The sequence below is a fragment of the Dermochelys coriacea genome, chromosome 1 (genome assembly GCF_009764565.3).
Source record: "Dermochelys coriacea isolate rDerCor1 chromosome 1, rDerCor1.pri.v4, whole genome shotgun sequence".
Lineage (NCBI taxonomy): Eukaryota > Metazoa > Chordata > Testudines > Dermochelyidae > Dermochelys > Dermochelys coriacea.
In genome coordinates, this window is record NC_050068.2 from 102,572,394 (window position 1) to 102,599,259 (window position 26,866).

General features: G+C 40.8%; 1 protein-coding gene across 2 annotated transcripts; it reads left to right on the forward strand.

Annotated features, from left to right (window-relative positions):
- The first annotated feature begins 1,919 nt into the window (after positions 1 to 1,919).
- LOC119853143 (protein-lysine methyltransferase METTL21E-like) lies at positions 1,920 to 24,275 on the forward strand. 2 transcript variants are annotated; one of them, XM_038395757.2, is made up of 5 exons: positions 1,920 to 3,017; positions 5,468 to 5,553; positions 19,422 to 19,579; positions 21,477 to 21,594; positions 22,559 to 24,275. In XM_038395757.2, exons 2-5 carry the CDS (start codon positions 5,484 to 5,486, stop codon positions 22,960 to 22,962), a joined length of 750 nt encoding a protein of 249 aa, XP_038251685.1. In that variant the 5' UTR covers positions 1,920 to 3,017; positions 5,468 to 5,483; the 3' UTR covers positions 22,963 to 24,275. The 2 variants fall into 2 exon arrangements, with proteins under 2 accessions (XP_038251685.1, XP_043360673.1); XM_043504738.1 differs by having other exon boundaries at positions 1,920 to 5,553; positions 22,559 to 24,176.
- The last annotated feature ends 2,591 nt before the right edge of the window (positions 24,276 to 26,866 follow it).

Here is a 26,866-nt window from a genome sequence, read left to right on the forward strand (position 1 = left end):
CTGATAGTGTGGCTGATGTGATTAGGCCCTATGATGGTGTCCCCTGAATAGATATGTGGGCAGAGTTGGCAATGGGCTTTGTTGCAAGGATAGGTTCCTGGGTTAGTGGTTCTGTTGTGTGGTGTGTGGTTGCTGGTGAGTATTTGCTTCAGGTTGGGGGGCTGTCTGTAAGCAAGGACTGGCCTGTCTCCCAGTATCTGTGAGAGTGATGGGTCATCCTTCAGGATAGGTTGTAGATCCTTATGATGCGTTGGAGAGGTTTTAGTTGGGGGATGAAGGTGATGGCAAGTGGCGTTCTGTTCCTTTCTTTGTTGGGCCTGTCCTGGAGTAGGTGACTTCTGGGTACTCTTCTGGCTCTGTCAATCTGTTTCTTCACTTCAGCAGGTGGGTATTGTAATTGTAAGAATGCATGATAGAGATCTTGTAGGAGTTTGTCTCTGTCTGAGGGGTTGGAGCAAATGCCACAAGTACTTCTTTTCTTTTTGCATAATGTAAAAGTATCTATATTGGTGTAACCTGACTATTTTTTTTTCTGCCGACCTTTCCTCTCTGTAATACTGCTTGCCACTTCCCAGCAGCTCTCTGGATCAGTGAGGGCCACTCCATGAATATAGCCAGTTTTTTCTTCCCTGTTAACTTCTTGTAGAACAGGCCTCTACCAATCTGAAACATCCCTCTCTATTTTTCCTATTTATCTTTCCTGAGTTTTTCCAACTTCAGTATTATTCTGTGGAAGTTTAGGTGCCATACAAGACTTCAGGGCTATAATGGGGCTAATAACCTGGAGAAAGATATTTGCATATTCCTGCCTCAAGAAACGTGGATAAATCCACTCAGTTGTACTGGTTGGAAAGTCACTCTATATGAAAAGAGAAATTTACTGGTGTAACTGCTTTCTAGGGGTATGAAGAATGTGTTTCAAGCTCTTGAAGTCTAGGAAATATCAGAAATTAAGAGTCTCTGTTCCTTTTTTGGGGAGTTCTGAGTGTAAACTTCAGTTCCGTTTAATGTTTCCGTACAGCTGAAAGGCCTTAGTATTAACTTTTCATCATTTGGAAGTCCACGCACATACAGTGAACTGCATGGAACTTTATTTATCTATCTCCCAAGGACGAAAGGTTGGGGTGACTTTGATAGGATTTGATCTTGTGGTTCCAGGGAGTCTAGTATTTCATGTAGGAGTCTTACAGCAGTAAGCCATCCCCTCTGAGTAGTACCTTTTGTAGAAAGTGAGGTCTTCTGATGCCCCAAGCATATATCCACAGGAGTGGATTTAGATGAAAGAGGTGGCTGCAGATCTTTCTCTAGTGCAGCGGTTCTCAAACTGATCCATGGATCACCAGTAGTCTGTAAGCTCTATTCAGGTGGTCCATCGATAGTTCCCTCTAAGGTGCGTGCCTGGGCGTCTGCACACGAGAGAATAAAGGGCCACCCACCTAATTAGTTGAGCCACACAGCCATGGCTCCAGTAATTAGGTGCCTGGACCCTGGAGAAGACGCACATATAACATGAGATGGTGGCTCTGGGGGGAAATAGGGAGTAGGTGGGAGGGGGCAGTGGAGTGAGAAGAGGGAGTGGTGGGAATTTTGGGGTTCCCAATTTTGGGCAGGCTGTGGTGGCCAGAGAAAGAGGTGACTTTCCCCAGCTCCAGGGCTGTGGCTGTCGGGGAGAGATGGCCCTCTTTCCCAGCTTCAGCTCTGTGGCTGCTGTGGCAGGGGAGAGAAGGAGAGAAACCCCTCCTTCCCAGCTCTAGCTCGGGGGGCTGCCACAGTGCGGGGGGGGAGAGGGCATATCCATCGCATTAGAAAGGTAAGACTACTGATATTAAAGCATGAGTTGTGTGCTTTTATTTGTAGGAGAAAAAAAATTGTTTTTTATATAGTGCTTTTATCCAAAGCACTTTACAATAGTTAGCTAATGGTACAAACAACATTTGGAAAGAGCATTAAGTGGTCCGCTGAAACCCTCAGTAATTTTCAAGTGGTCCGTGAAAAAAAAAAAAGTTTGAGAACCACTGCTCTAGTGGTCATCTTGCCTCACATTTGAGACTAAGTGGGCTGTGTTTGACAGTGGCTCCCAAATATAAAATGTGCTCTCTCTAGTATTTACTGTTGATGAGCATGGTAGAATCCTGCTGTTCTTCATTTAAGTTCTAATGAGATTTCATTTTATGATTATTTTTTAATAGTAGCACCTATAAGCAAATTATTGGGGACCCATTGTGGCTAGATGCTATACAACAATAGAGTAAGAGACAGTCTCTGCCCTGAGGCGTTTACAATCTGAATAAGATAACTTTCAGAGACATGCATATGTGGCTCCACTAATATAATTGTGCCTTTTGGAAGAGATGGGAGGGGAAGATGACGATGAAAAAGATTCTGATTCTTATAGAGGCACTTAATGCCGTATCTTCTGTATTTGAAATTTATATACAAAGATGTACAATTATGTGCCTACATTTGCTTCTTGCAAATTGAACAGGTGAGTGTACAAATCTCTCAGGCGTTCAGTTTTTATAGTCAGTTGTAATTGTGCACTCAAATTTAGACATGCAGTTGTACATGCATTTCATAAACAGACCTCTGCTTTAAATGTGACCCTGAATGTTTGGAAGAATACTTGGCTTTTGAATGATTTTTTTCCCCCCTTTTAAATTCTTTTTTTAATGACCTAGATAGTGACAGCCTTAGTAAATGCTATCCTATTTTTGTGAATTTGTCCAGATTACTCTCTATTGGGTATAGGCCTCTTGCTGTTATGAAATCTCCTCCTCCTCCTCCCTTATGTAAGAGTACCAAGTTCTCTGGGAAGCACAGCACTATGTGACCACTTCCTGTTCAAGCTGCAGCTGTCAGGATTTATTAATATCTTCTGGTGGGGGTTTGTTGGCAGTATGTAAGACACACTTTAGTGCATTTCTATCTGGGACTATTTGAGCTAATTGCAGGGGAAATCCAGTGAATAAATCTTTTTATATCTCTATCTTTATTGGAAGGCCAAGAGAAAGATTCAGGTATGTTGATAGATACAATAAAACACAGCTTTTAGACGCTGGATACCATAGAAATTCTTACTGCCTCAATTTTCAGAATATATTCTAATTAATCTGAATTACTTTCACTGCTTATATTAACTAGTGCAGATTAGTCATTGAACTGTTTAGTGCTGAAGTGCTTTTAGTTAATCATAGTAATAGAGTATAAAATCTATTAAACATGCTATGAATTAACATTCAAAGTCTAGCAGGATGTTGTCTAGTTCAGTACACATAATATTGTATTACGGAGATGACCTTCAGAAGAAAATACGTGTGGATGCTATGAAGCGAAATGTTTTTGCAGTTTAGAACGGTTGTGTAGTGAAACAATATTGTCTGTCATGTGGAGTGCTAAAAGTCTGTTTAACAATATTCATTTCTCTGACAATCTGAAGAAAACGTATGCATTCTACACTGTGGAAGTAGAGGACAAACTGATCAGTATAACATTTACTAACCTGTCCATTAGCTAATTGATGATTTTATGTTGTCCCTGTATGGGTTAACAATGATAGAGCACTATGGTGGTAGGGCAAATCTGTACCTGTTGTGTGGATAAAATCATAGAATTTGAAGACTGAACACACCACCAGCTCCCTAACAATGCAGGAATGTTTTTTTACTTTACATTTTCTAGTCTAATTTTAAATATCCCAAGCAAAAGGGTATTCACATTTCCCCAGAGGAAATTCTTCTACAGTCCAATAGATTTTTACTGTCTGGAAGTTGTCCCTCATATTCAGCCTATATTTTCACTTTCATAACTTTATTCCTTTATTGCTGTTTATAGATCCTCTCAATCCTCTCCCTCTTTGGTATTAAAATATTTATAAAGTATTATCATATGCTGCCCACAACCATTCCTTAGCCACTCCAGCCATTTGTAGTTCTCCTAATCTATTATTCATAAATCTTGCTACCCTGGATCATTTTTGTATTACTCTTCTCTGAACTCCTAATTTATCCATATTCATCTGATAATGAAGTTTCAAGGACTGAACAAATACTCAGATCAGTTGAACTAAATCCATGCACAGAGGAACTATTAACCTCATTCCTTGCATGGATGCTTCTGTATATGCAGTCCAAAATTGCATTGCCTTTATTGCAAACTTTTGTGTAATTTTTTTTTCCCCTATCACTCCAAACTCTTCGGGCATTACAACTTTCCATTGAGTATATGTGTTTTGAGTTCTTTCTGTGTGTGTGTGTGTATGTGTGTGGCATTTTTTCAGTTAAGTGTTTTCTTGAATTTTTGTAAGTTGAATCTCATTTTGTAGTTTTCCTCCTATGTTTCTAATCTTTCTAGATCTCTTTGTATTATTTCTCTGTTCCGAATGGCATTTGCAACTCCTGCTTCCTGCTTATCATGTATTAATTTAATTAATAGGCTTTTTACACCTCCTTCCAGATAATTAACGAAGTGAAGCAAGGCCAGATCTTATGGCAATCTCTGATGCTATGCTGGACAGTTTTCTCCTCCGCCATACATTTCTCATGAACTTTTTGTGGTCTTTCAGCCGTATTCCTATTCAAGACAATTTGAATTAATTTTCAAGTAAGATTTAATAAAATAGTATTAAATCCTTCAGTAAAATCCCAAATTTCTGTCAACTGCATTTCCTTAATCTATTTTTTCTTTGAGAATAAAAAAAATCAGATTTGCTTTAAGATTTATTCTTTGATCCATGATTCCATGCTCCTTTAGATATTTAGTGATTTTTTTTTTCCTTGACATTCCATTATTTTACTAATGATGGAAGTTATTTATAGGATTGTAGTTGCCAGGATCACTCTTGTCTTTACTTTTTTGAAAATCAGTACAATATTTGCTTGTGTACATCCTGCCAGTATCTTCCCAGTTCTTTATGATTTTTTCAAAAATAATTTCCATAGTTCAATAAATTCATTAGCTAATTTTCTTAATTGCCTAGGTAGCCATGTCATGTAGGTAAGCAAGTTTGTATATATCCAGGTTTTCCAAGAATTCCTTTATTTGTTTAATAATAATTTTTACAAGAGCTTCCTTTCTTTCTAATTGTTCATCCCTAGTTTTTATTTTATTTAAAACATTTGAAACAAGTTCAGATTGTGATTCATTTGCGTCATTAATTGAATCACCACAGTCGTTTGTGTCATTTCATTACTGGTCCCTGCTTTGTCTAGTACTGCCTGCCTGATAATATTTTTAAAACTCCATCTTACCTAAAAAGGATAATAGCCACTCATTTTTTAAAACCACCTTTATATTTTCCCTGCAAATCTTAACTGTGTATTCCTCATTGTTTGCCTCAGCCATTTTTCCTAAGCAGAATTTTGGTTTCCAGCACCTTTTTACGCACAAAATTCTTTCTCTCACACATAATGTATATATTTAAATAAATAACATTCCATTTGATATTTTAATAAGTATATTTTCTGTCCAGTACTGTATCACATGAAATGGACATACCATCACAATGTAATAATCTGATATCGGCTGAATTAACAAGGAAACCAGAATACAAGGAAGGTAATTTATTTTTCTTATCTGCTTCATTTTTCTGTTATGCTTATTAAGTAGGAGGGAAAAGTGTTTTATCCATGAGGTATTTTCATATTCATTTCCCTTAACAAACTGTGTTAATATTTACATAAAGATGCAATAGTGTTATTGCAGTGTTGTAGTGGAAATTTGTAATGTTATGCCATGCCAGCTCTCACAAACCCTGGCAGCTTCCTACCAGAGTTTAGAGCAGTGCCTCTGGCTGGTTCCAGTGAATGAAGTTGTTGCCATAGATCAGGATATTAATGTCGAGTTTCTATGTGGGATGTCAATAAGCCAGAATGAATTACTTACAAGCTCAATTTCCGTCTGGACTGCCTCCAACTTAATCCTGAGAGATCTTCACATAAAACTAGTAGCAGGATCAGGCTTTGCTCCCACAAAGCTTGTGGCTGCAGATCCTGTGGTGTGGTTTTTGTTTTTTAAAAGATCCTTAAACATCAAATTTAATCTCAGATTTTAGGTTTAAACAGATCAAAACTTTTGCATGCTGGCTATGAAGGAAGTTTCCAAAATGTTAATTTGTAGCTAAGACTGAAAGTTAGTCATGGTGAATGGACGGTGTGCACTTTAATGAGCAGTTATTCAGTATTTGCTTTCTCCTCACTGTTCAGTGTGTGGTCTCATGCCTTTTTTTTTATTGCACAAAATTCAAACCCTGCTTTAAAAACAATTATTAATGTCCTCATGTGTCTTTTCAGTTGTATTAATCACTACAGTATCTGCATGCTTCATAAACACTAACAAATTTATTTTCACGATACACACCTCCACACTGCCCCGTGAGATCAGGGAGTGATATTATTCCAATTTTACTCAAGAGAAATTGAGGCACAGAGAGATTTGAGGTCAAAAGTATCCACTAGTTTTGGGTGCGCAATCTGAGATACTTAAGTAGTGTGAAAAATCAGGTCCTATCATTAGATAGCACTTTGAACATATAAAGCTCAGTGCCTACAGACATTTGTTGCCGCTGTGAGTTTTCAGCACTTCTGTAAATCAGACCCCAGGGTACCTCAAGTTAGGTAACCAGAAAAAGAGGAACACACAATAGTTAGAGGGTTTTCTCTTCACCCCCTCCCCGGTTCTTGTCACACACAAGACAAGAAGTCTGAAGTTCCGGCAATGCAATGTTTGTTGGGGTTAGTTCCAAGCAAGCATATCCATAGCTCTACATGCCGGCAGAGTCTGTTTCCTAGGTGTTCTGTTCCCAGCTCTGACGTTGCAGAGTCTTTACCCCATGTCTCCCTTCCCAGCAGTGACGCTGCAGAGCTTTTGCCTGTGTCACTGTTCCCCATTCCTACCTCCTCCTCCTTAGCAGGCCCAAATATACCTAGTCCCACCCCTTACAACTTATGGTCATGTTCCATTTAGAAGGAATGTGCGTCTGGGGTCTTCTTCCCACCTCTTTTTGTATCCCATGAGAGGGGTAAGGAGTGAGGTTGTGCCCTGGACATGACCAGGCCTTTCTTTGGCTTTTAGTGGGTCTTATACCTCCACTCCTAACTGGTTGCCTGATCCTCACTTGAGAGAGGAGCCAGGCAGCCTTCCAGTATATGCTCATATATTACACTTCCACCATACCCTGTAACACTTTTGACTCCATCTCTTCTCTTTTCACCCCATCTGCTTGTGGGCAAATGTAACACAGTGTCTTTGTTCTTTGTTCTCACGCATTAGTAAGAATATCAGAGTATCAAAAGTCAAACCCCAAATTCTATCCCAGGCTAACAAACAGTCCTATATACTAACAACAGTTAGTAACCATCCATGAAAAATTTGATTTAAATGACTTGCCCAGCATGACATTGGAACTCTGTGGCAGAGGCAGAGAGAGAATCCAGTTCTCCAGGGTGGCATTCAATTGCCTTAACCATGAGACCATTCCCTCTCTTCCTGTAATTCCCTGCCTCATACACTACACACCTTCCAACTTCTGCCACAAGTGAAGCATGGGTCATACAGTCAACATCGTCTTTCACATCACAAGCTAGCCCTTCTCCACCTGTAGAGCAGAGTGGAAAAAATAGCATGTAATTAAAAAGACTATTGTAATGCATACAATGAATTAAGGTTATACAGGCAACCTTAATATTGGGGTTTTCTAATATTTGAGTGCTTGACCTTGCAACCTTAATGATCCTTTAAAATCACTTTGTGTGTGTAATTTCCTAGATATTTTTTTTTTAAACAAGCCAACTGAAAAAAGAACTTCTATCATGTGGCATCATATTTATGCTCACACAGGTCACCATCTGGTTTGGATCCTTTAGATTCACTGCACAGGCATCTGCCATTGATATTTGCTGACAGAAGAGGGATGGTAAAACTCAGGAATCTCGGGTTCTATTCCAGGCTCTGAAGGGGAGTGTGCTCTACTGGCCACGCTCTACCTGTTGCCCCCAACTATGACCCTTTCAGCCCCAACCCTGTCCCAGTCCAGTTTTTTTACCTCAGCACTAACTCGTTATCACAGTCCCATTCTCTTCATGTAGCCAGTCCCAGTCTTCACTCAAGTTTCTGATATCAATCTCAGTCGTCTTGCCACTAAGTCCTAGTCTTCTTGCATTGCCACGCCGTCGCCTCCTGGCTCCTCATCTGATCTCTGTTCCCTCCATCCACTGACTCTGTCTCCATTCCCTGTTGGCTCCCAGACCTAGTCTCCTTTCCCAGCCAGTCCCAGTTCCTTGCCCAAGTCCCCAGTCTGTCTGTCTGTCTCTCTCTGTTCAGTCTTCAGTCAATCCAGACACTCCATTTTCCCTGTCCCCACTGGCTCTCAGTCCTAGTCTGTTTCTCCAAGCTCCTCATCTAAGCCATGTCTTTTGTCATAGATGTACAGGGTGGTTAGTGCCCCAGCCTTTATACAGTCTCTATGGGTGTACTTCTATTATTTTCTAGGCCTCAGGTACAACTTTTTACAAGGGCAAACCATGCAGTCTCACAACTCTGAGACTGAACCTGTGGAGTATGGTATCTGTATACTTGCCATGTGTCTCTACAGCAAGTCCAGGTAAAAGCTGTACTCATTTAGGGAGCAATGTAACCAGTAAGTATTTGCAGCAACGAAGGGCAGCATTTTCAAAACAAGCCAGCATTTATTAGTCTGCTGGCATACAGTCTTAGATTAGCATGGAAAAGTCAAGCTTCAGTCTTTGTTTATAGTGGCAGGAGCAACTGGTCTACATTTCCATGGTCTCCTGTAGTCCATCTCAGTCTCCTTCTCCTCTAGACTCTGACCCTGTGTATCTCCCTGGTCTCTCTGAGCGGAGTTCTTCTTAACGCAGTCACCTGACATCTCCTGTGTCTCTTTTGCCCCCAGTTGCAGCCCCACTGTGTTCCATACCTTCTTCTTCCTTGGCTGCCAGGTATTAAAAGTTAATGTCTGGTCAGTGTTTGACCATTGGATCTTTCTTTTTCTCTTCAGGGTATTCCATTCATATGTGTGTTTAATTTCATTCAGTTCTTGATGGCACATTTGGCTTCAACCCAGACAGACCTGCTGCCAACATAACATCTGACTATCATTCCCATATTCCACGGGGAGAAATTAACCTCTTCACACCAAGTGGGTAGCAATACAATGTAAATGGGTAAACTCAGTCACACACACTAATAAAATTACAAAAAAATCCACATTCTCCTCAGTCCTCGTCTCCCTGAATCCTTGTTCCAGTCCGTTTGTCCAGCCAGTTCTAATTCTCCCCCATATTCTGACTCCTTGTCAGATCCATTGCCCTACTGGTTCCCAGTCTCCTTGCCCTACCAGCCCCAATTACTCTTTCCCCCATTCCTCATTCAGTCTCAGGTTCTCCCCCACCTATTGCTTCCATGTCTCTCTCCATTTCCCTTCCTGGGTCCTGGACCTAGTCTCCTTGCCCACCCAGATGCAGTCTCTGCCCCTTACCAGCCACAAGTAAAAGTCTCTGCCCCCATGTTCCTTGTGTCGATCTGTTTCCCTCATCTCTTCCCCACAGTGCATTCAGTCCATCTTTTGTCTCCTCTGCTTTTGAATGAGATGGCTTCCTCCTCCATACTGAATGGGTTCCAGCAAGGGGGTCAATGAGAGCGCAGGGAAGATAGGCACCCTGCTCTGTTCCCCAACCTGGAGCAGCCGGTTGCTGCCATTACAAGGAATGTTGGGTTTTGCCCTTGTAGCCCTGAGCTGGAGTATGTTCAGTCACTCTGTGGGAATAGTGCATGCACTAGGAGTCGTGAGAGGCTTGAGCATGCTCAGTGAGGACAAAATCTGCAGAAACCTCAGCTTTGGAGCTGTAGCGAGTGTCTACTGAACATATATAAACTGCAGTTTTTCAAAGGCTTAGAACATTGCCAAATTTGGGTGGATTTTTACAGGAGTGGTAACAAATACATCATGAAGTTCACTCCCCTGCCAAATGTCAACTCTCTGCTTCAAACCCGGAGGCTGTAAAGCTTTCCAAAGAAAAGGTTGCCAGATGTTTTTAATATTGAAAAATATTTTTTTTCCCTAGGTGTGTTCTCAGAAATGGCTGAACTGTGTTGGCTGAAATTTTCCAAAAAAGCGAGCCTGTGGCAGGCATCCAGCATGGAAAACTTCAGCCCAAACATGTAAAGTTTGGCAAAGCTATAAGCAACTTAAAATAGGATCTTGTAATGGGAAGTGTCAAGCAAGCTTAATACTAGAGTGCTATCAGTCCTGCCTCCAATAATCTCTTTACTACAGCCTCATTCTGTCTGCCCTCCCTTCTTCTTTTCCTGCTCCATTCCCTTGGTATCCCCTCTACTTCATTATTTCTCTTTTCAGCTAATAGTCTCCAAACAAAATCCGACTCCAAAATATTAAAAAACAAAGTTAAATTATGGTACAAAAATATTTGCAAATTATTGCATTGTTCGCTCTACTTAGGGCTTGTCTTTGTTGCAGTCTTGACTCAAGTCATCTACAATTGATTTAATTCCTTTTGGGTTAGCCTACCTCAAATGATTGGTCACACTATGACATACCACTTGAGCTATGCAGAGTCGTTGCATTAGAACAGGGATCAGCAACCTTTGTCACATGGCCCATCAGGGAAATCCACTGGCAGGCCAGGATGGTTTGTTTACCTGCAGGAAGTGGCGTCCAGCACATCCCTCTGCCCCCGCTGCTTCCCATAGCCCCCATTGGCCTGGAACGATGAACCACGGCCAGTGGGAGCTGCGATCAGCTGAACCTGCACACGCTGCAGGCAAACTAACCGTCCTGGCCTGCCAGCGGATTTCCCTGATGGGCTGCATGCCAAAGGTTGCTGATCCCTGCACTAGAAGCCGATGAGTTGTACTAACTCATGTTGTAGCCTATGTCCCTGTCTGGCTAGCCAATTGAAGTTAAAAGGACCACCATGCTCCAGTAAAGTGTGGATGAGACTCAAGTTAGTAGCAAGACTCAAGTTAACTCTGCAGGAAAGAGAAGCCCATATATGTTATACCCCTTCCTCCCAACCCTGAATCTGTGTCAGTTTATATTGTAAGCTCTTTGGGGGCAGGGACTGTCTCTTGCTCTGTTTGTACAGTGCCTAACACAGTGGCATCTCAATCTTGGCTGGGCTCCATAGATGTTTGTGATACAAATAATAATACATTGGGGGCGACAACTTACAAAAAGTTCAGTGTAATAAAAGAAAAGAGAGTAAGTGCTGTGCAGAGTAATAATGCTGTCAGTGTAATAGCAATTAATTCAGAAAAGTAAGCAGGTGTCACTCATTTCCTAAAAAATTTCTTCAGATGTAATCAGTACTGATTGCATCAAAGTACATTCATTCACTTGAGTAAAATATACTGTTTTTTGTTACAGAGTTGACTCATGAAATGATTAAGATTTTTGTTCTTTTCTAAATTTGGATGTTCATTTATATGAAGTGGGGGGGAAGGAGGAATGCAGCATTGGGGTGCTGGTTTTCGCATATACAAAAGCATAACATTGCAAAGTTCTGATATCCTCCAACATCTGTCTCAGTCCTTCTGTGTTTAATAAAAAAAATACTTCTCTATAATTTACCTGTTAATAACTTAACTTGCTATGTATGGACTGTATTGTGCAAAGGCTGCAGGTCTGTGCCAGACCAGCTCCTGGAGGCAACATGACTGATATGCCTCAGGAAGCCCACAGAAGTAGGATATGGATCGTTGCATCCTTTTGAAAGGTGTGTGCTCCTCCTGTGGCTGGCTCAACTCCTCTGACAAATGCACAGGGAGGGGCAGGGCTGTGGCTCCTTCTGAATTCCAACACTGGGTTCTGTTTTACCTACCTACACTTCCTTCGGAGTGTCCATCGGCTTTGGAGGTGTTCACTCCTCTTCTTATGCTGTTGTCATTTGTTCCTTCCCAGGGATGGCTTCGTTTCAATTGCATTAAGGTGGTGTGAGTAGTTTTATATCAGATATAAATCAGTTAAAACACCTGGAGAACCTTTGCTTAAAATGTGCTTTGAAAATGCAAAGTATAATTAACTACCAGTTGGGGAAAATTGGTGGGGACCAGATTAGTGAGTTCTTTCTTATGCTGCTGGGGGTGCTAGCTCCTGGTCCATCAGCAGCAGGGCAGGAGGGATCGAAATTCTGTCTGATTTCAGGATACAAGGAGAGAGGATTACTCCCCTACTTTGGGCACCAGATCATGGCTAGGGTCAGTCTAGCTCACTAGATGCCATCTGTGCAAGGGTTTTATAGCTGCTATGGGAGTCATGCCTTTAAATTTCTACATCCGTGTGTATAAAGTTTCAAGCATTATATTACATTGACATAGGGTCTCAAATTGATTTTCATGGCAAATAAAGAAGTCACACACCTAGAAATAAATGCAGTGCAATTACTATATTTCAGTGTCTTGTCTTCAAAATTAACAGATGCATTTGATTGTATGTTTCCAGACACGCCCTCCCTCTTCCCCTTTGCAGGTATTAATAGCAATAATACTGGTTTACCTGCAAGCCCTATAAAGGATAAAGCCAAAGAACGTTAGTCAAATAGTCTCTAGGTAAATTTATTCTCTGGAAAAATATTTTGTTCCATATTCTTGGAAAGTAGCACACTACTCTTAACATGTGTTAAGTGGAATGGAAGGATTTAGTGTTCTACATACTCTGATAATCATTGCTATATTGTCTAACAATTGCTATATTTAAGTAGTCTGCAAGGCTCTTCCTGAGGGCTCTTTCAAATCTGTCAAGACCATGGTTAATGTTCTGTTCTATCTAGGTTCTTATATTACATTCATCCCAGTAATATCATCTGAGCACCTTCCAGAAGTGCATTAAGCAGTGTAACTATCATCTGTCACATTATTTCTCTCATCTTCTTCCTGGGGTATTTGCAGTGGAGTGTTTGTTTTGGAATTTTTTAAAATTATAGGTGGGGCTGGCGGATGGGGAGTCTGGAAGGGTGAGACTAAGAATTACTGGGACTGGGATCAGAAACCTGAGGAGGGTAGTCTGAGACGGACTAGGTGAGGCGAATTGGATGGGATAAGGAGCCAGTGTTGAAGTAGAGAGAGGACTGGTGTACAGAGACAGAAGGGGTCAAGCTTGAGGGAAATGGGCAAAAGACTCTGGCCCTAAAGTACACTCCCCCTCAAGCCTGGAATGGAACCAAAAATCCCAGAGTCTAACCATTCCCCTGCTGCTCCCTTATCCCCCTTCTAGTGCTGGTCCACATGGGGGATAACAACTTGCTACTGATATCAGTTACTTCTGTTAGCTCAAGTGGCAGAGGCTATGAAGTTGGATATAAAGGTTCCAACGTTGCCAATGATCTATTTGGGTGTCAATATGATGTGGTGTGATATTTTGTGTGTTTGTTTGTTTTTTGCTTTTTTAAAAACCTGGGCAATTACACACAAAAATACGTTAAAAACATTGTTAAGGTTTCAAGTCAAGTATGCAAAAGTCATGAAATGCCACAATTAAGGTTGCCTGTGCAACCCTGATTTGGGCCCCTTGTGCACATGCATTATGATAGTCTTTAATTACATGAACACTTACTGTTTTTTTTTGTGTATACACACACACACACACACACACACACAAACACACACGTTAGAGAAGGTAGGTCAAAGAAATGTGCCTTGCATTTAGAGCAAGTGATGAGGTTTTTGATGGTCCTGGGGGAATACGTTCCACAGGCTTGGACCAGTCCTTCCTGAAGTTCTGACTCCAGCCTGGATGAACTTTCCATTTATGGTAGAGAGTTCTGTTGTACCTGAGGGGTGAAGTTGTAGGCTATGGTCCTCATCTTGGAGTGTTAGGCATTTAGATACCTTGGACCCAGGCTGTGCAGCACCTTGAAGATAGGGACTGAGCACTTGAACTTGATCCAGTGTTCTACTGGAAGTCAGTGTAAAGAGCAGAGGACAGGTTTGAAGAGTTCATGGTAGCCCATGTTTCTAAAGAGATGAGCTGTGGCATTCTGGATCAGTTGGAGTTTCCTAAGTACTGAAGGCTTCATGCCTAGGTGTATTGCATTGCTGCAGTCCAGCTGAGAGGTGACAAGGGTATGAATAACTGAGGATTCCCTCCCTTAGACCCATAGAACTAGGTAAAGACAAGCAGATAAAGTGAAACGGGCACAAAGACTGTGGGACTCTGGGTCTTTGGTGGTCCTTGGCTTCAGTGGGACTTTTCACAAGACTAAGGGGATTGCAAGATCACACCCCTTATCCTGAAAGGTGCTACTAGCTCAATGGGATTCCACTACTCTCAAGATTGGGCCCTAATCTGGATGGAAATAGAGACCTGCTGATAGTTTGAATCTCTTTGGTCTATAAATAATATCTGAAAAATGTGTTGTCATAAATATAAAGGGAAGGCTAACTACCTTTAAATCCCTCCTGGCCAGAGGAAAAACACTTTTACCTGTAAAGGGTTAAGAAGCTAAGCTAACCTCGCTGGCACCTGACCAAAATGACCAATGAGGAGACAAGATGCTTTCAAAGCTGGGGGAGGACAAAGGTTCCTCTGTCTGTGTGATGCTTTTGCCGGGACCAGAGCAGGAATGCAGGTCAGAACTCATGTAAAGAGTTAATAAGCAATCTAGTTAGATATGCGTTAGATTCTGTTTTGTTTAAATAGCTGATAAAATAAGTTGTGCTGAATGGAATGTATATTCCTGTTTTTGTGTCTTTTTGTAATTTAAGGTTTTGCCTAGAGAGATTCTCTGTTTTGAATCTGACTACTCTGTAAGGTATTTACCATCCTGATTTTACAGAGGCGATTCTTTTACTTTTTTCTTTAATTAAAATTCTCTTTTAAGAACCTGATTGTTTTTTCATTGTTCTTAAGAACCAAGGGTTTGGGTCTGTGTTCACCTATGCAAATTGGTGAGGATTTTTATCAAGCCTTCCACACTAAAGGGGGTGTAGTGCTTGGGGGATATTTTGGGGGTGGGGAGATGTTTCCAAGTGGGCACTTCCCCTGTTGTTTTTGTTAGACACTTTGGTGGTGGCAGCATAAAGGTTCAAGGACAAAAAGTAAAAGTTTCTATCTTGGGGAACTTTTAACCTAAGCTGGTAAGAATAAGCTTAGGGGGTCTTTCATGCAGGTCCCCACATCTGTACCCTAGAGTTCAGAGTGGGGAAGGAACCTTGACATGTGTATTCAAAATTAATAATAGCTTTTGAGGATTACCCCTGAGTGTTACTAAATGCTCCCTTGTGCTCCCCCCCCTCCCCACACCTTTTAGAATTGAGAGAGTTACTATTGAAGTGAAAATAAAGAGTAAATTACATAATTGCTTTAAGATGAAAGCACTATTGTCAGAAAACAATACTTTGCTAATGCAGTCCACTAATTTCAAACTTCCAAAATGTGATTTCAAACCCAAATTTTTCAGACAAGCCAAAACAAAAAAACCATTCCCCACACTTGTATGCAAAGTTGGAATTTTTTAAGGAAACCTGCTTTTGAGTTATCCAAACCCAAATTTCTTGACTGCTGAAAAATACTCATTCCCACTGTGATAATTCAAAAATAGACATAGGAATTTATAAGAAACTTTCCACATGTGCATGTTGCTGCTTGGCTGCATCTCAACATGATAAATTTCAGCCCCCAAAATAAGTTTATGAAAAGAAAATGCTAACTCAGAATGAAAATTCCATCTCCACCTAAACTCTTTAAATTGTTGCTACAGCACTGGTATAGCATATATGGTAGCATTCATTCTTCAGTAGTTTAAGGGCAACATTGCCATCAAATTGAGTCCGAGAAAACCACAAAAGACCTTAATATGCTTAGAATATAAAATGGAGCAAGTTTATTATGAAGTAATACTTAAATACAGCTAAATAAAGGTATTATCTTCACCTGAATTGTGACTTTCGGAGCCTCCATTTTTAGGACAATTTGAGATACTTGAAAGGGAAGGGGCCTGGTTTTCAGAGGATGGATTCTCAGCACTTTCTGAACATCAGGCTCATTTTAAATAGCTCAGATTGGGCACCCAAATTTGCTGGTTGCTTTTGAAATTTTAGCTTATCTATCATAGAGCTTTTGTGGCATTGTTTAGGGCTCAACATGGGCTCTGACATTCAAAGTTTAGTCTGTGTGTTGAATTGGCTCATCTCTAAATATAACCATTAAAAATTGTGGTTCTACTGAGAGCCTCAAGTGTCTATATACTTGTATATTTTCATTTGAAATAGCACTTGTCCCAGAGAAAATGGCCATGTCACCAGTTTGTCTAGGTATTCATGCCATGCTCTACAAACCTAAGAAGACCTAAGATTGTAGTGCTTGAAGGAACTGCTTGCAGTTCCAGAGCTGCACACACTGATACCTGATATTTAGAAGTACAGAGCTTGAATTAACTCTGTGGGTGAGAGAGTACGTAGCTTCTGTAGCAGGTTAAATATGTTGTTGCAGAGCTGAACCTTGTCAGGTCACATCCTACATTGCAAATTGGAAGTCTTGGGTTTCTATATTCATGTCAGCTGGAAAAGGTCTATCCAGCTGAGAGAGTTAAGGTCACAGCACAAGATGATATCACTTCAGGGTAAATAAGATTGCTGTCTGTCACATCAGACATCGAAAGTTAAGTAAGGTTAGGTTAGATCAACACTTAAAAGGGTTTCACAGTAGCAGCCGTGTTAGTCTGTATTCGCAAAAAGGAAAGGAGTACTTGTGGCACCTTAGAGACTAACAAATTTATTTGAGCATAAGCTTTCATGAGCTACAGCTCACTTCATCGGATGCATTTGGTTATGGACTTTTTCCTGAGGAAGTGATGTTGGAGACTCAGTAGGTGGCACTCTTGCATCTGAATCAGTGCTGTACTAGTCTACCAGCAAAGTATACAGAGAATGCTTGGCTGCTGTATGTGTGTCCCATGGATGAGACACAAAACTGCTATCTGTTTGCTGATGATCATTACAGATTCTGTATAGGCGGGGCATTTAATCCCATTGTGTTGGTCACATTCCAACTTGGATATGTAACTTTTGCTTATTAACATTCCTCCTACAGTTTCAATTTAATTATCATTAATTCTTTTCCTCCACTTTATATGCTGTTGAATGATGCCACGTTCATTCCCAAAAATTGCTGCTTTTCAATAGTAGGTGAAGTGTCTGTGTCCTAACTCACAAAAGGATATGAATTTAATTAATGTTCATAAAGCACTTTATGATCTTCTGGATAAAGGTAGTCTATAAGTGCAAAGTATTAACAACTACTTATTGGGGAGAATTCATTGATTGCAAGCAAAACTGGAGTGGGCACTTGATTACTGCACCAATATTACAGAGACATCTTGATCAGGCCTTGCAGCAAATAATCTGGTAATGAGGGGACTCTTTCTTAGCTAAGAATTTATTGAGGAAAGAAATTGCATGAATTCATCTGATCTCTTATAGCAGAGGTGAGTGAACTTTTTGGCCAAAAGGCCACATTGCGGTATGGAAATTGTATGGCGGGCCATGAATGCTCACGAAATTGGGAGTAGGGGTACGGAATGGGGTGAGGGCTCCAGCTGGGGGTGCGGACTTTTGGGTGGTGCCAGAAATGAGACATTAAGGATGCAGGAGGGGGCTGCGAGTTGGGGCAGGGGGTTGGAGTGCGGGGGGTAGTGAGGGCTCTGGCTGGGGGTGTGGTGTATGGGGTACAGCAGGGGGCTCCAGGCTGGGACTGAGGGGTTTGGAGGGCAGGAGGGGGATCAGGACTGGAGCACAGTAGAGTGAGGGGTCTGGCTGGGGCCCTGGTGGGAACTGAGGGCCAGATCAAAAGGTCTGATGGACCAGATGTGGCCGTGGGCCATAGTTTGCCCACCCCTGTCTTACAGTATATCTAATGTGTGCTAATAATTGAGGGATGGTACTCTACTCAATTTTAAGGCTACTGCTTCCTGATTTAAACAATCTACTATTATTGTTTAAAGTGTGTGGGTGCAAATTGCACAGTTCAGAGTGTACCTACTTTTAAACAGATTTGTTTAGAAGTGGTAGGAATACTAAGTATGCAGACTCAACATAGGGTCTAATTTGCCCCATTCCAGGGATTTCCTTTATCGTTAACTTAAACAAAAAACAAACAAACTTTAGCACACGTTTCCTTCTGAACTCAACTGTTTTTTGATGTTTTTTTCCTGCAGGACTCCTCTGTCTGTGCCCCTGGTTCCTTCTTCTTAGAGGAAAACTCTATCTCTTTTTTTACTTCAGGTTTTGAGCTAATAAAAGTCACCTAATTTGACATTAGAATGATAAAAAAGAGCTCTGCCTCCCTGTGCAAGGTTTAATAATCGGTTACACTGTTCTATAACTAGCCCTCCAGTAATTAACCAAGAAGCTCCAATCTTCCAGATGATTTACCATAAGAGCCCATTTCGGAAACTGTATCCATAGTTTAGTGTAGAAAATGTTGCTAACTCCTGTGCCTTTTATGGTGGTTATATTTACATCAGTTTTGCATGATATTGTGATTATAATGCAAGTCATGTGAAAGTATGTATATAAATAAAATGTGTGTGTATGTATATGTGTGTGCGTGTGTGTGTGTATATATAATATATAATTAAAACATGCTATTGCATCATAATGCTACTGCAGCAGAGTGTGATGATAATGACATAACTGAGATTAATTTTCTGTTCTACTAAACAAAAATTGGCAACAGTGTAACCTGCAACAGTGTTAGCTGTCCTAAACGTTCTTCACACAGCAAAAAGAAAGATTATTTGGGTGATCTAGCCAACTGGAAAGAATCTATGTACAAAGGTACGGTGGGCTGCATGGATATGCTTATCTGCCAGGAGCAGCAGTGCTTTCTTTTCCTAGCTGTATTGCTAAGGTTTCTGTTTCACATGTTCAGTGACTGATTCAAGTTGGTATTTTAACTCCTTTTGTACATTGTCAAAAAAAATAGCACTCTTAGAACCCATAAAAGGGCACAGGAAATAATAAATGAAAAATACACAAACAAAACCATGAGAGTAAAGAGCAGCAATTGAAAATACTTCCTATTGTGTTGTTTAAATTAATAACAAGATATTGTCACTTTTTCCTAACTTTATATTTTCTGTACTCAGCTGCATTGGCAACAAGGAGAAGAAATGCATTATGTGAGCTGTATAAATAGTTTTTAATTATATTCCAACAGACTCCTCCTGTGTTGTAGTTGTTAGTAGTAGTATTATCATAGAGAGTAGGACCATATCATACCAAACAATTTATTGTAAAATGCATTTCCACTATCAGGTATAAGCCAGATTGAAAGCTAGAGAGCCGCCTGTCTGTATAAACCAGTAGCTTTGTGATCAGTCAATTCTGCTTCTATGTCACAGTTTTGTTACAACACTGTATAACCTATATGATCTTTATCATTTTACTTCCAGATAAAAATGAAGATGAACAGACCGTTGCAGAAATCATGAGAAGGCGTTTTTCTCCTGCTGTTGTAACTAACATATCCTGGGAAGGTTTTCGCTTTGCTGACCATGAGATAAAAATTAGAGAAGCCACTGAATGTTATGGGGCAGTAGTCTGGCCATCGGTACAATATTTATGCAATATTATTGGTTTTTATTCCCTTAAAAACTCTAGCCCTTTACATTGTTTTCCATATTTGTTGTTTAGTCCTGTAAAACCAAGGGAAATGTTCTGCATTTTCTCTGCCTCTTCTTTGCAACCCACAAATCTTTTATGTTAGAACTGTGCAAGTGGGAGCTGGCCACACATCCACAGAATTAATCATGAACTTGCTGATGCACAGGGCTCCTTCGTCCCTCAGTTGAAGGACTAAATAAAGGGAAATATATATAATTTTTCAGTTTTTGTGCTTTCAGCAACTTTTGGGTCAATGTCCCCCCATTTCATTCTGAACCTGTTACAAATGAAACAAGGGAAAGAACTATTTTGTTCTATTCTGGACCACTAAAAAGTGGCCTTCCTAAAAGTCATTACTCTTGTAAGGAGACCAGAAAAGCTGGCAACCATTACATCTGTTTTTCATGGGGACCCGGGAATTTTCTACCCAAAGTTGTCATCTGACTTTTACCTGAACTTGAAAATAGTTTTTAATTTCTGCCCAAACCTGTCTTCTGATGAGGAATGGAAGTAGTGCTTTCTGCTTCAGTAGTGAGTTGAAATATCATGTAGAATGCACCAGATCTATGAGGTTTACTGGCAGCCATTTTGTGGGTATAAGTTAGGGGAGTAAGGAGGGATATAGAAAGTTAAGAGGCTACTTGATCAGTCTGTAAGTGATTGCGAGCCTTGGTCCCTTCAGAAGAGGGATTCTCTTTAGGGGTATGTCTTGTACCGTGCCAAAGCATGTCGTAGGCTCTTAAATAATAATTAGTAATGGCTTCCTCCAACCTGCTTGGAGAGAGGGAAGCTTCTTTGGAATACATATAAATCAGTTTTGTGTTAATCTATGCATGTCCAAGGCACTCTACAAATGTGATCTCTTTCTCTCCTCCCCCAACTCCCATAGACTAGGAATCAACATAGTAAACAGCCACTAATGTAGATCTTGAGAGAAACTTTTCAATAAGAATATAAATAAGAACAACTGAAATGTTGTCTTTTGAAAAGTCCCAGCGACACACATGGGAATCATACCCCAAAACGATTATATTAAAGGATATTTATGGTCCAACAAATAACTCACAGAAACATGTAGATTCAGAATCACTGATTCCCCTCCCTCTGCTGGGGGTGAAGTATATTTCGGTCTGCCAGCAATCATTTCTGGGTTGGTTCACCTGATCCTGACGAAACATCTCCTCTTCATTCTATGCTCCTGTTATTCTCATTGTTTCTATCAAAGTGATGGCCTTGCATTTGAGGCATAGGCATAGGAGTCAGGAGACATGGGTTGTGTTCCCAGCCCTACTACAAGCTTGTGCTGTGAGGTTGGGGAAGTCACTTCAGCAATCTGTGCTTCAGGCTGATCATGCCCACTCAAAACGGGGATGACAGTACTTCTTTATCTCACGCAGACAGATGGGGAGATGTTGGACAAAAATGTATGATGTTTGTGAAGTGTTTTGAGAATCTGGAATGGAAGAAGCTATTTAAGTGCAAGGTGGTATTATTCAGATGGCTCTGATTGGAAAAATAATGTTGTTCTGCAAATTAGGCAGCAGAAGGCTCTGTTGGAGCATAAGATATAATCTCTGCATCAGGTAATGGATAAAGGGTGATCTTTTATTGCAGGAGAGCTGAGATAAAATGTGCCTTATTATTGTGCAGTTGGACTTATTCAGCTTAGATAGATGTGAAATAAATTACATAAAATCTTGACTTAAAGAAAAGCTATTTTTCTTGTAATTAATATTCAGAAAGGTCAGTGCTCATATAGCTATGTATTTTGTGTGTGCAGAGTGGTCTTTTCCTTTTCCTTTTCCTTTTCCTTTTCACTATGTTCTTGTGTTTTTCCCTGGCAGGCTCTTGTTCTATGTCACTTTTTGGAAGCAAATGCTGAAAAATACAGCCTGGTTGATAAAAATGTAATGGAAATTGGAGCTGGAACAGGGTTGGTCTCCATAGTAGCCACTTTACTTGGTAAGTGTTGGCTGTTGCTTTGCTGGGTTTGGAAACTTCATTAAGATGACTATTGATTACTATTGGAGCATATAGTAAGTTGTTCAGTTCCTCTAAAATGTTGAAAACTGAGGAAGAAACACTGAATTCTTTAGGGTTTTCAGTCAACTTGGAAGCCAGTTCTGCTTTTACCTCCATAAAATTACTTGTCCTCACTTTAGAATGCCTTGTAGGAGGGGACAGTAGGTGTGACTGCCATCCAGTATTAAACAGAGGATAGAAATTGGCTGCTGTGAGAACTAGGGTTCTACCAGACCAGGAGGTCAGAGGCATATAGAAGAGGCTGGATTCAGACACAGCCTCTCACAAGAGCAGTTTATCTTCTGACTATTAAATAACCCCTTCCTGGTATCCCAAGTCGCTTCTGTTTTCAGATTTGTAACCTGTTCTTTCAGAAATGTATCTTTGAGCTCAATGTCCTGGCATCGTCCATTCTATCTTCTTTCCTGACAGCCCGTTCTTTACTAACGGTAATTGGAATCACTAACCACTTGCAATGTAGCCAAGGACACAATTTAGTCTGCGGTATCTTTTATTACTGTATGAGAAGGAAAGAATCCAGGGGATTCTCAGATCCCGGCTGACTTTGTACGGTTGATAGTTAGAAACCCCTCCCCCCATCTTTTGACTTGTATACCAAGCAGATTTGATATAAAGACCCCATAAAGGTGGATCCCTAGGATATCATTTTTGATTTTGCAGAGCAAGATCATATTTTAATGAATTTTTTTGGTGTGGAAACCTAATATACATGTCTAGTGTAATGAAATGCCCAGGAGGCTTTTTTCATGTATATTGTACCTATATATGGGAGAGACCTGGGAATGCAGTTGTGTGTGCAGTAGGTTTTGTGTACAGATTTCTTCTTCATTCTTGAAGTATAATCAAGGGTTAATCTGTGGTGGTTGTTTGTTTTTTGTCACAGGTGCACGTGTAACTGCCACGGACCTGCCTGAAGTACTAGGAAACCTTCAGTACAATATTCTCAAAAATACCAAAATGAAGTGTAAGCATCAGCCCCAGGTTAAAGAACTGTCCTGGGGAGTTGATTTAGAGAAAAACTTTCCCAAGTCTTTGTGTCAGTTTGACTACATCCTGGCTGCTGATGTTGTGTACTACCATCCCTTCCTGGAGGAGCTGCTTCTTACCTTCCATCACTTGTGTCAGGATAACACTGTTATTCTCTGGGCCATGAGATTCAGGCTGGACAAAGAGAACCAATTTATAGTCAGATTTCAGGAATTGTTTGACCTGGAGGTAATTTCCAATTTCCCCAGTTTAAACATAACATTGTATAAGGCAATGAGAAAAGGCAAGAAGATGATGTGATGTTCCAACTTGAGTGTTAGAAAGTGTGTGTGTGTGGGGGGGTGGGAGTATGAGTTTGAGTTTTTTCACAGGTTCCATGTTAACGCTTGATGACACCTGTAGATTATGCAAGCAGCATGCCTTTTGGGATGTCAGTTCAGCAGATGGATGCCTCTATCCCCTTCAGAAGAGAGTCACTTCCCACCACCCTTTGCCTTCTCTTACATAGGGTGATTATGAGCCTCTCTTCCTCATGTTGTAGACTTTAACAAATGGTCTTGCATAAGAATAGTGCAGCATACTACCAATTCCCTTTTAAAAAAAAATTCTCAAATCCTTGGAGCTTTGCCCCTCTCAAAATAGACCACTGTGGACCTCTAGCTCTGAGAGCACAATACTAACAATTGCCCTCAAGGCAATGTTTTGCATCACTGCCTCCTTGTGGTAGCTTGAGACCATAAAGACCTACTTTGTATGCTTAATTATGGGCAGATCAGAGAAAAAAGTTGCTTAGCATCTTTGGAAAGGCCCACTGTGACTGTCTGTATCCCTGTATTCACCTTTTTACAAAACTATAATGCATTTTGTACAAAGTGTGCTTGTGAGGTATCATTTGAAAATTCATAATTTACTGATCATTATTGTCCTGATAAACTGTGTGTGACAACATTGTATGTAAAGTTATAAGGCTCTACTCTGAGATTTATTGAGCCATATTCCAAGTCTGCAAAAGCAGGCACAAACCAGTCCCTCAAAGACACAAGGCAAATCGACGCCTCAGTCAAGTGTCAACAAAATCACATGGTCTATCGCCTGGTAAAGCTGCCATTCTTTGGTAAGAAAAAGGGTGTGAGTAAGAAATGTATATCTTGGCAAATAAACAGCTGGAGGTTTCCATCTCCTCAGACCTTCTGTCTTCTGAACCTCAGCTGGAGATAATTTTCAAAATAAAAGAGAACCATAAGAAAGGGGAGCAGATGCCTCAAAATACTCCTCTCTTTCTCTCTACCCATGACATCAACAACACCTGAAAGACAAGGAAAGTAACACTGGACCGGGGAGGGGCGCTAGGGGAAAAGAATCCTGGCCAACTGAAATCCAGACCGTAAGACTGCTCAAACATGTGGTGAGAGAGACCTCTGCTTTGAATTAATTTAGCTTGTTAAGTTAGATGTTAGTTGTGTTTTACCTTTTATTTTCTTGTAACCAGTTCTGACTCTTATGCCTCATTACTTGTAATCACTTAAAATCTTGTAACCAGTTCTGACTCTTATGCCTCATTACTTGTAATCACTTAAAATCTATCTTTCTGTACTTAATAAACTTGTTTTATCTAAACCAGTGTGCTTGAATTGAAGTGTTTGGAAAACTCCATTTGCGATGGCAAGATTTGTGCATATCACTTTCTATTAATGAAATGATGGACTTTATATGAGCTTGTATTGTCCAGAAGGGTGCCAGGCAGTAATAAGACACACATTTCTGGGGGAAAGTCTGGGACTGGGAGTTTTCTGGTGTTGCCCTGGAGTGTAATTCGTGGCTGGCTATAGCATTTATACAATATAGCTGGGAGTGATTTACGTTCTGGAGAGGTTTCAGAGTAGCAGCCGTGTTAGTCTGTATTCGCAAAAAGAAAAGGAGTACTTGTGGCACCTTGGAGACTAACAAATTTATTTGAGCATAAGCTTTCATGAGCCCAATGAAGTGAGCAGTAGCTCATGAAATTGTGTATTATTCTCAGGCAGGTTAATAATTACACTGATTTTTTTTCCAGAGGCAGCAAATCAGTATAGGAGTCTTCGATATTACAGACTTCCAATCTGTCCTTTGTGCTCCTGACTACATTCATGTTCCTTCTAGGTCTCTGGGGAGCAAAAAGGGGTTCCATTAATTCAAGCTGCAGCTCACCTGTGAGGCAAATTGAATAGCCACAGGTGTCACTCAAGAACATATCATGGCTGTCACATTCTCAGATGCTATGGTGTGGCAGTGGAATAAGAGACCAGAGAGATTGCGGGAGGCTGGCTTCTGGATAAAGACAGAAAATCAGCTCATGGTAGCATTAGCGCTCTTGTTATGGTTACCCGCTCTGGGCTAGTGAACAGATTTCTTGCTCAGAGGGAATACTCTCTATGCTTTGAAAACATGGCTCATGACTCCTTTTACTGATCTCAGCAATACCTCAAAAGGAAAATTATAATTCTCTTCACCAAGCCACCAGCTCCACCATTGACAGCAGAGTAGCGTCAGCCAGTTACTGTGTTTGGTGCAGGTGTGAGGACAATAGTTAGAAGCTCCGAAGAGAAAATTTCAGAACTCTGACAATGAGATTTTGAGAGGATCTGCTGTCTCACTGGCATGTAAATTAGCAAAGGTTTGTGTTCGTTCTGGCTTATTGTATGCTGTACAATGATGCCTTGAGACATAGAGAGAACACACCCAAAGAGCTGAATATAGGTAGATGTAGAGGATCCTCATTTGCTAGCTAGTCCCTGTGAGACAAGCAGGGCAGAGAGGGGCTGATGGTTGGAAACCTCTGAGATAAATACTATACAGATAATTGCACTTTCCAATAAGTTCATGCTTCATCAGAAAAAAGGAGAGAACAGACAGAGGAAAAACAAGGAAATAATTGCAGACAGGTTAATTGTACGTTGTCTATATTTTTTTAAAAGCATGAATCCATGCAAAACTCACTAGGAGAACACAACAGATAAAATCTTCTCGGTGTGGAAGGCTTCAGTAGCAATAATAAGGAAATTAAAGCTGAGTGGTTTAAAACAGCGCCATTTTATTTAGTAGCTTGGTTGCATAAACAAATTTGCTAAACCCAGGTAGGCCACAGAGTGGCCACAAGCAACTGAATAACGGGCAGGAAAAAGCTTAAATAAGGAAAACTAAAACTCCGTTTAATGTCTCTTTCCCTTCCTTTTTTATATTCTAGCATCAAGGCCTCTTGTGACTGTACTCTCAGAAGCAAGCAACTGCATGTAAGATCAGTGGCCTCTCGTGGTTTTGTGGAGACGTCTGAACATTCTGCTTCTGGTAGGTACAGAAGATACAGCAAATGTAACCTCACATCTGTTCCTTATGAGTTGATATTAATTTATGAGGGGTAGTTACAATGTACTCAGTCTTGTCCAGAGTAAAGAATTTTCTCTTCGGAGCTTCTAACTATTGTCCTCACACCTGCACCAAACACAGTAACTGGCTGACGTTACCCTGCTGTCAAAAACGGAGACCAGCCTAAACATGTAAACTGCCAGCCTGCAAACTAAATTCCAGTGGGTCCAAATCTTCAGTGTTACAACATCACTCTGAGCTCCTTCAACATTTGTTTCAGTTTCCTGTGCCTCGTTTCCACCTCCCCCACCAAATCCAGCATCCTCCCCATTGAATTTCTGTCCTGCGCCAGAGAATCGGAGAGAGAGAGAAGCCCAGTCAGGACTGTAGGGAGTTAATTTGACCCATCTAGGCTATCAATTTGGTGTACCTGTTCTGTGGCCTTGAGACTAGCACTGTCAGGCTGTCACCATTCCCTTAGCATTTTATTCATTCTGGGGCAGCTTTGGTCTTGGGGTGATCGTGAGGTTGGGAGGCAAGAGAGCTTGGATTTCCCCCCAGCTGTGCTGCTGACTTACTGTATGGCCTATGGCCTTAGGCCAGTCACTTAACCTCACTGTATCTCAGTTTCCCAAATGTACAACAGGGCACCTTGGTAAAGCATTTTGACAGGAATCCCTTACACATCCTAATATGGGGTGAGTTCTTTCCAGCTTGACTGAATGTTGGTTAGATTAGGGGAAAATATTTTTGGGGCTCTTCACAGTTGGACCAGTTTGTCCCAGAAGTGAGAGCAGTTTTATGGCTCCAGTCTGTACACTGCCTTGCACTAATAAAGGTTTGGTGATCAGTGTGTAGTGTA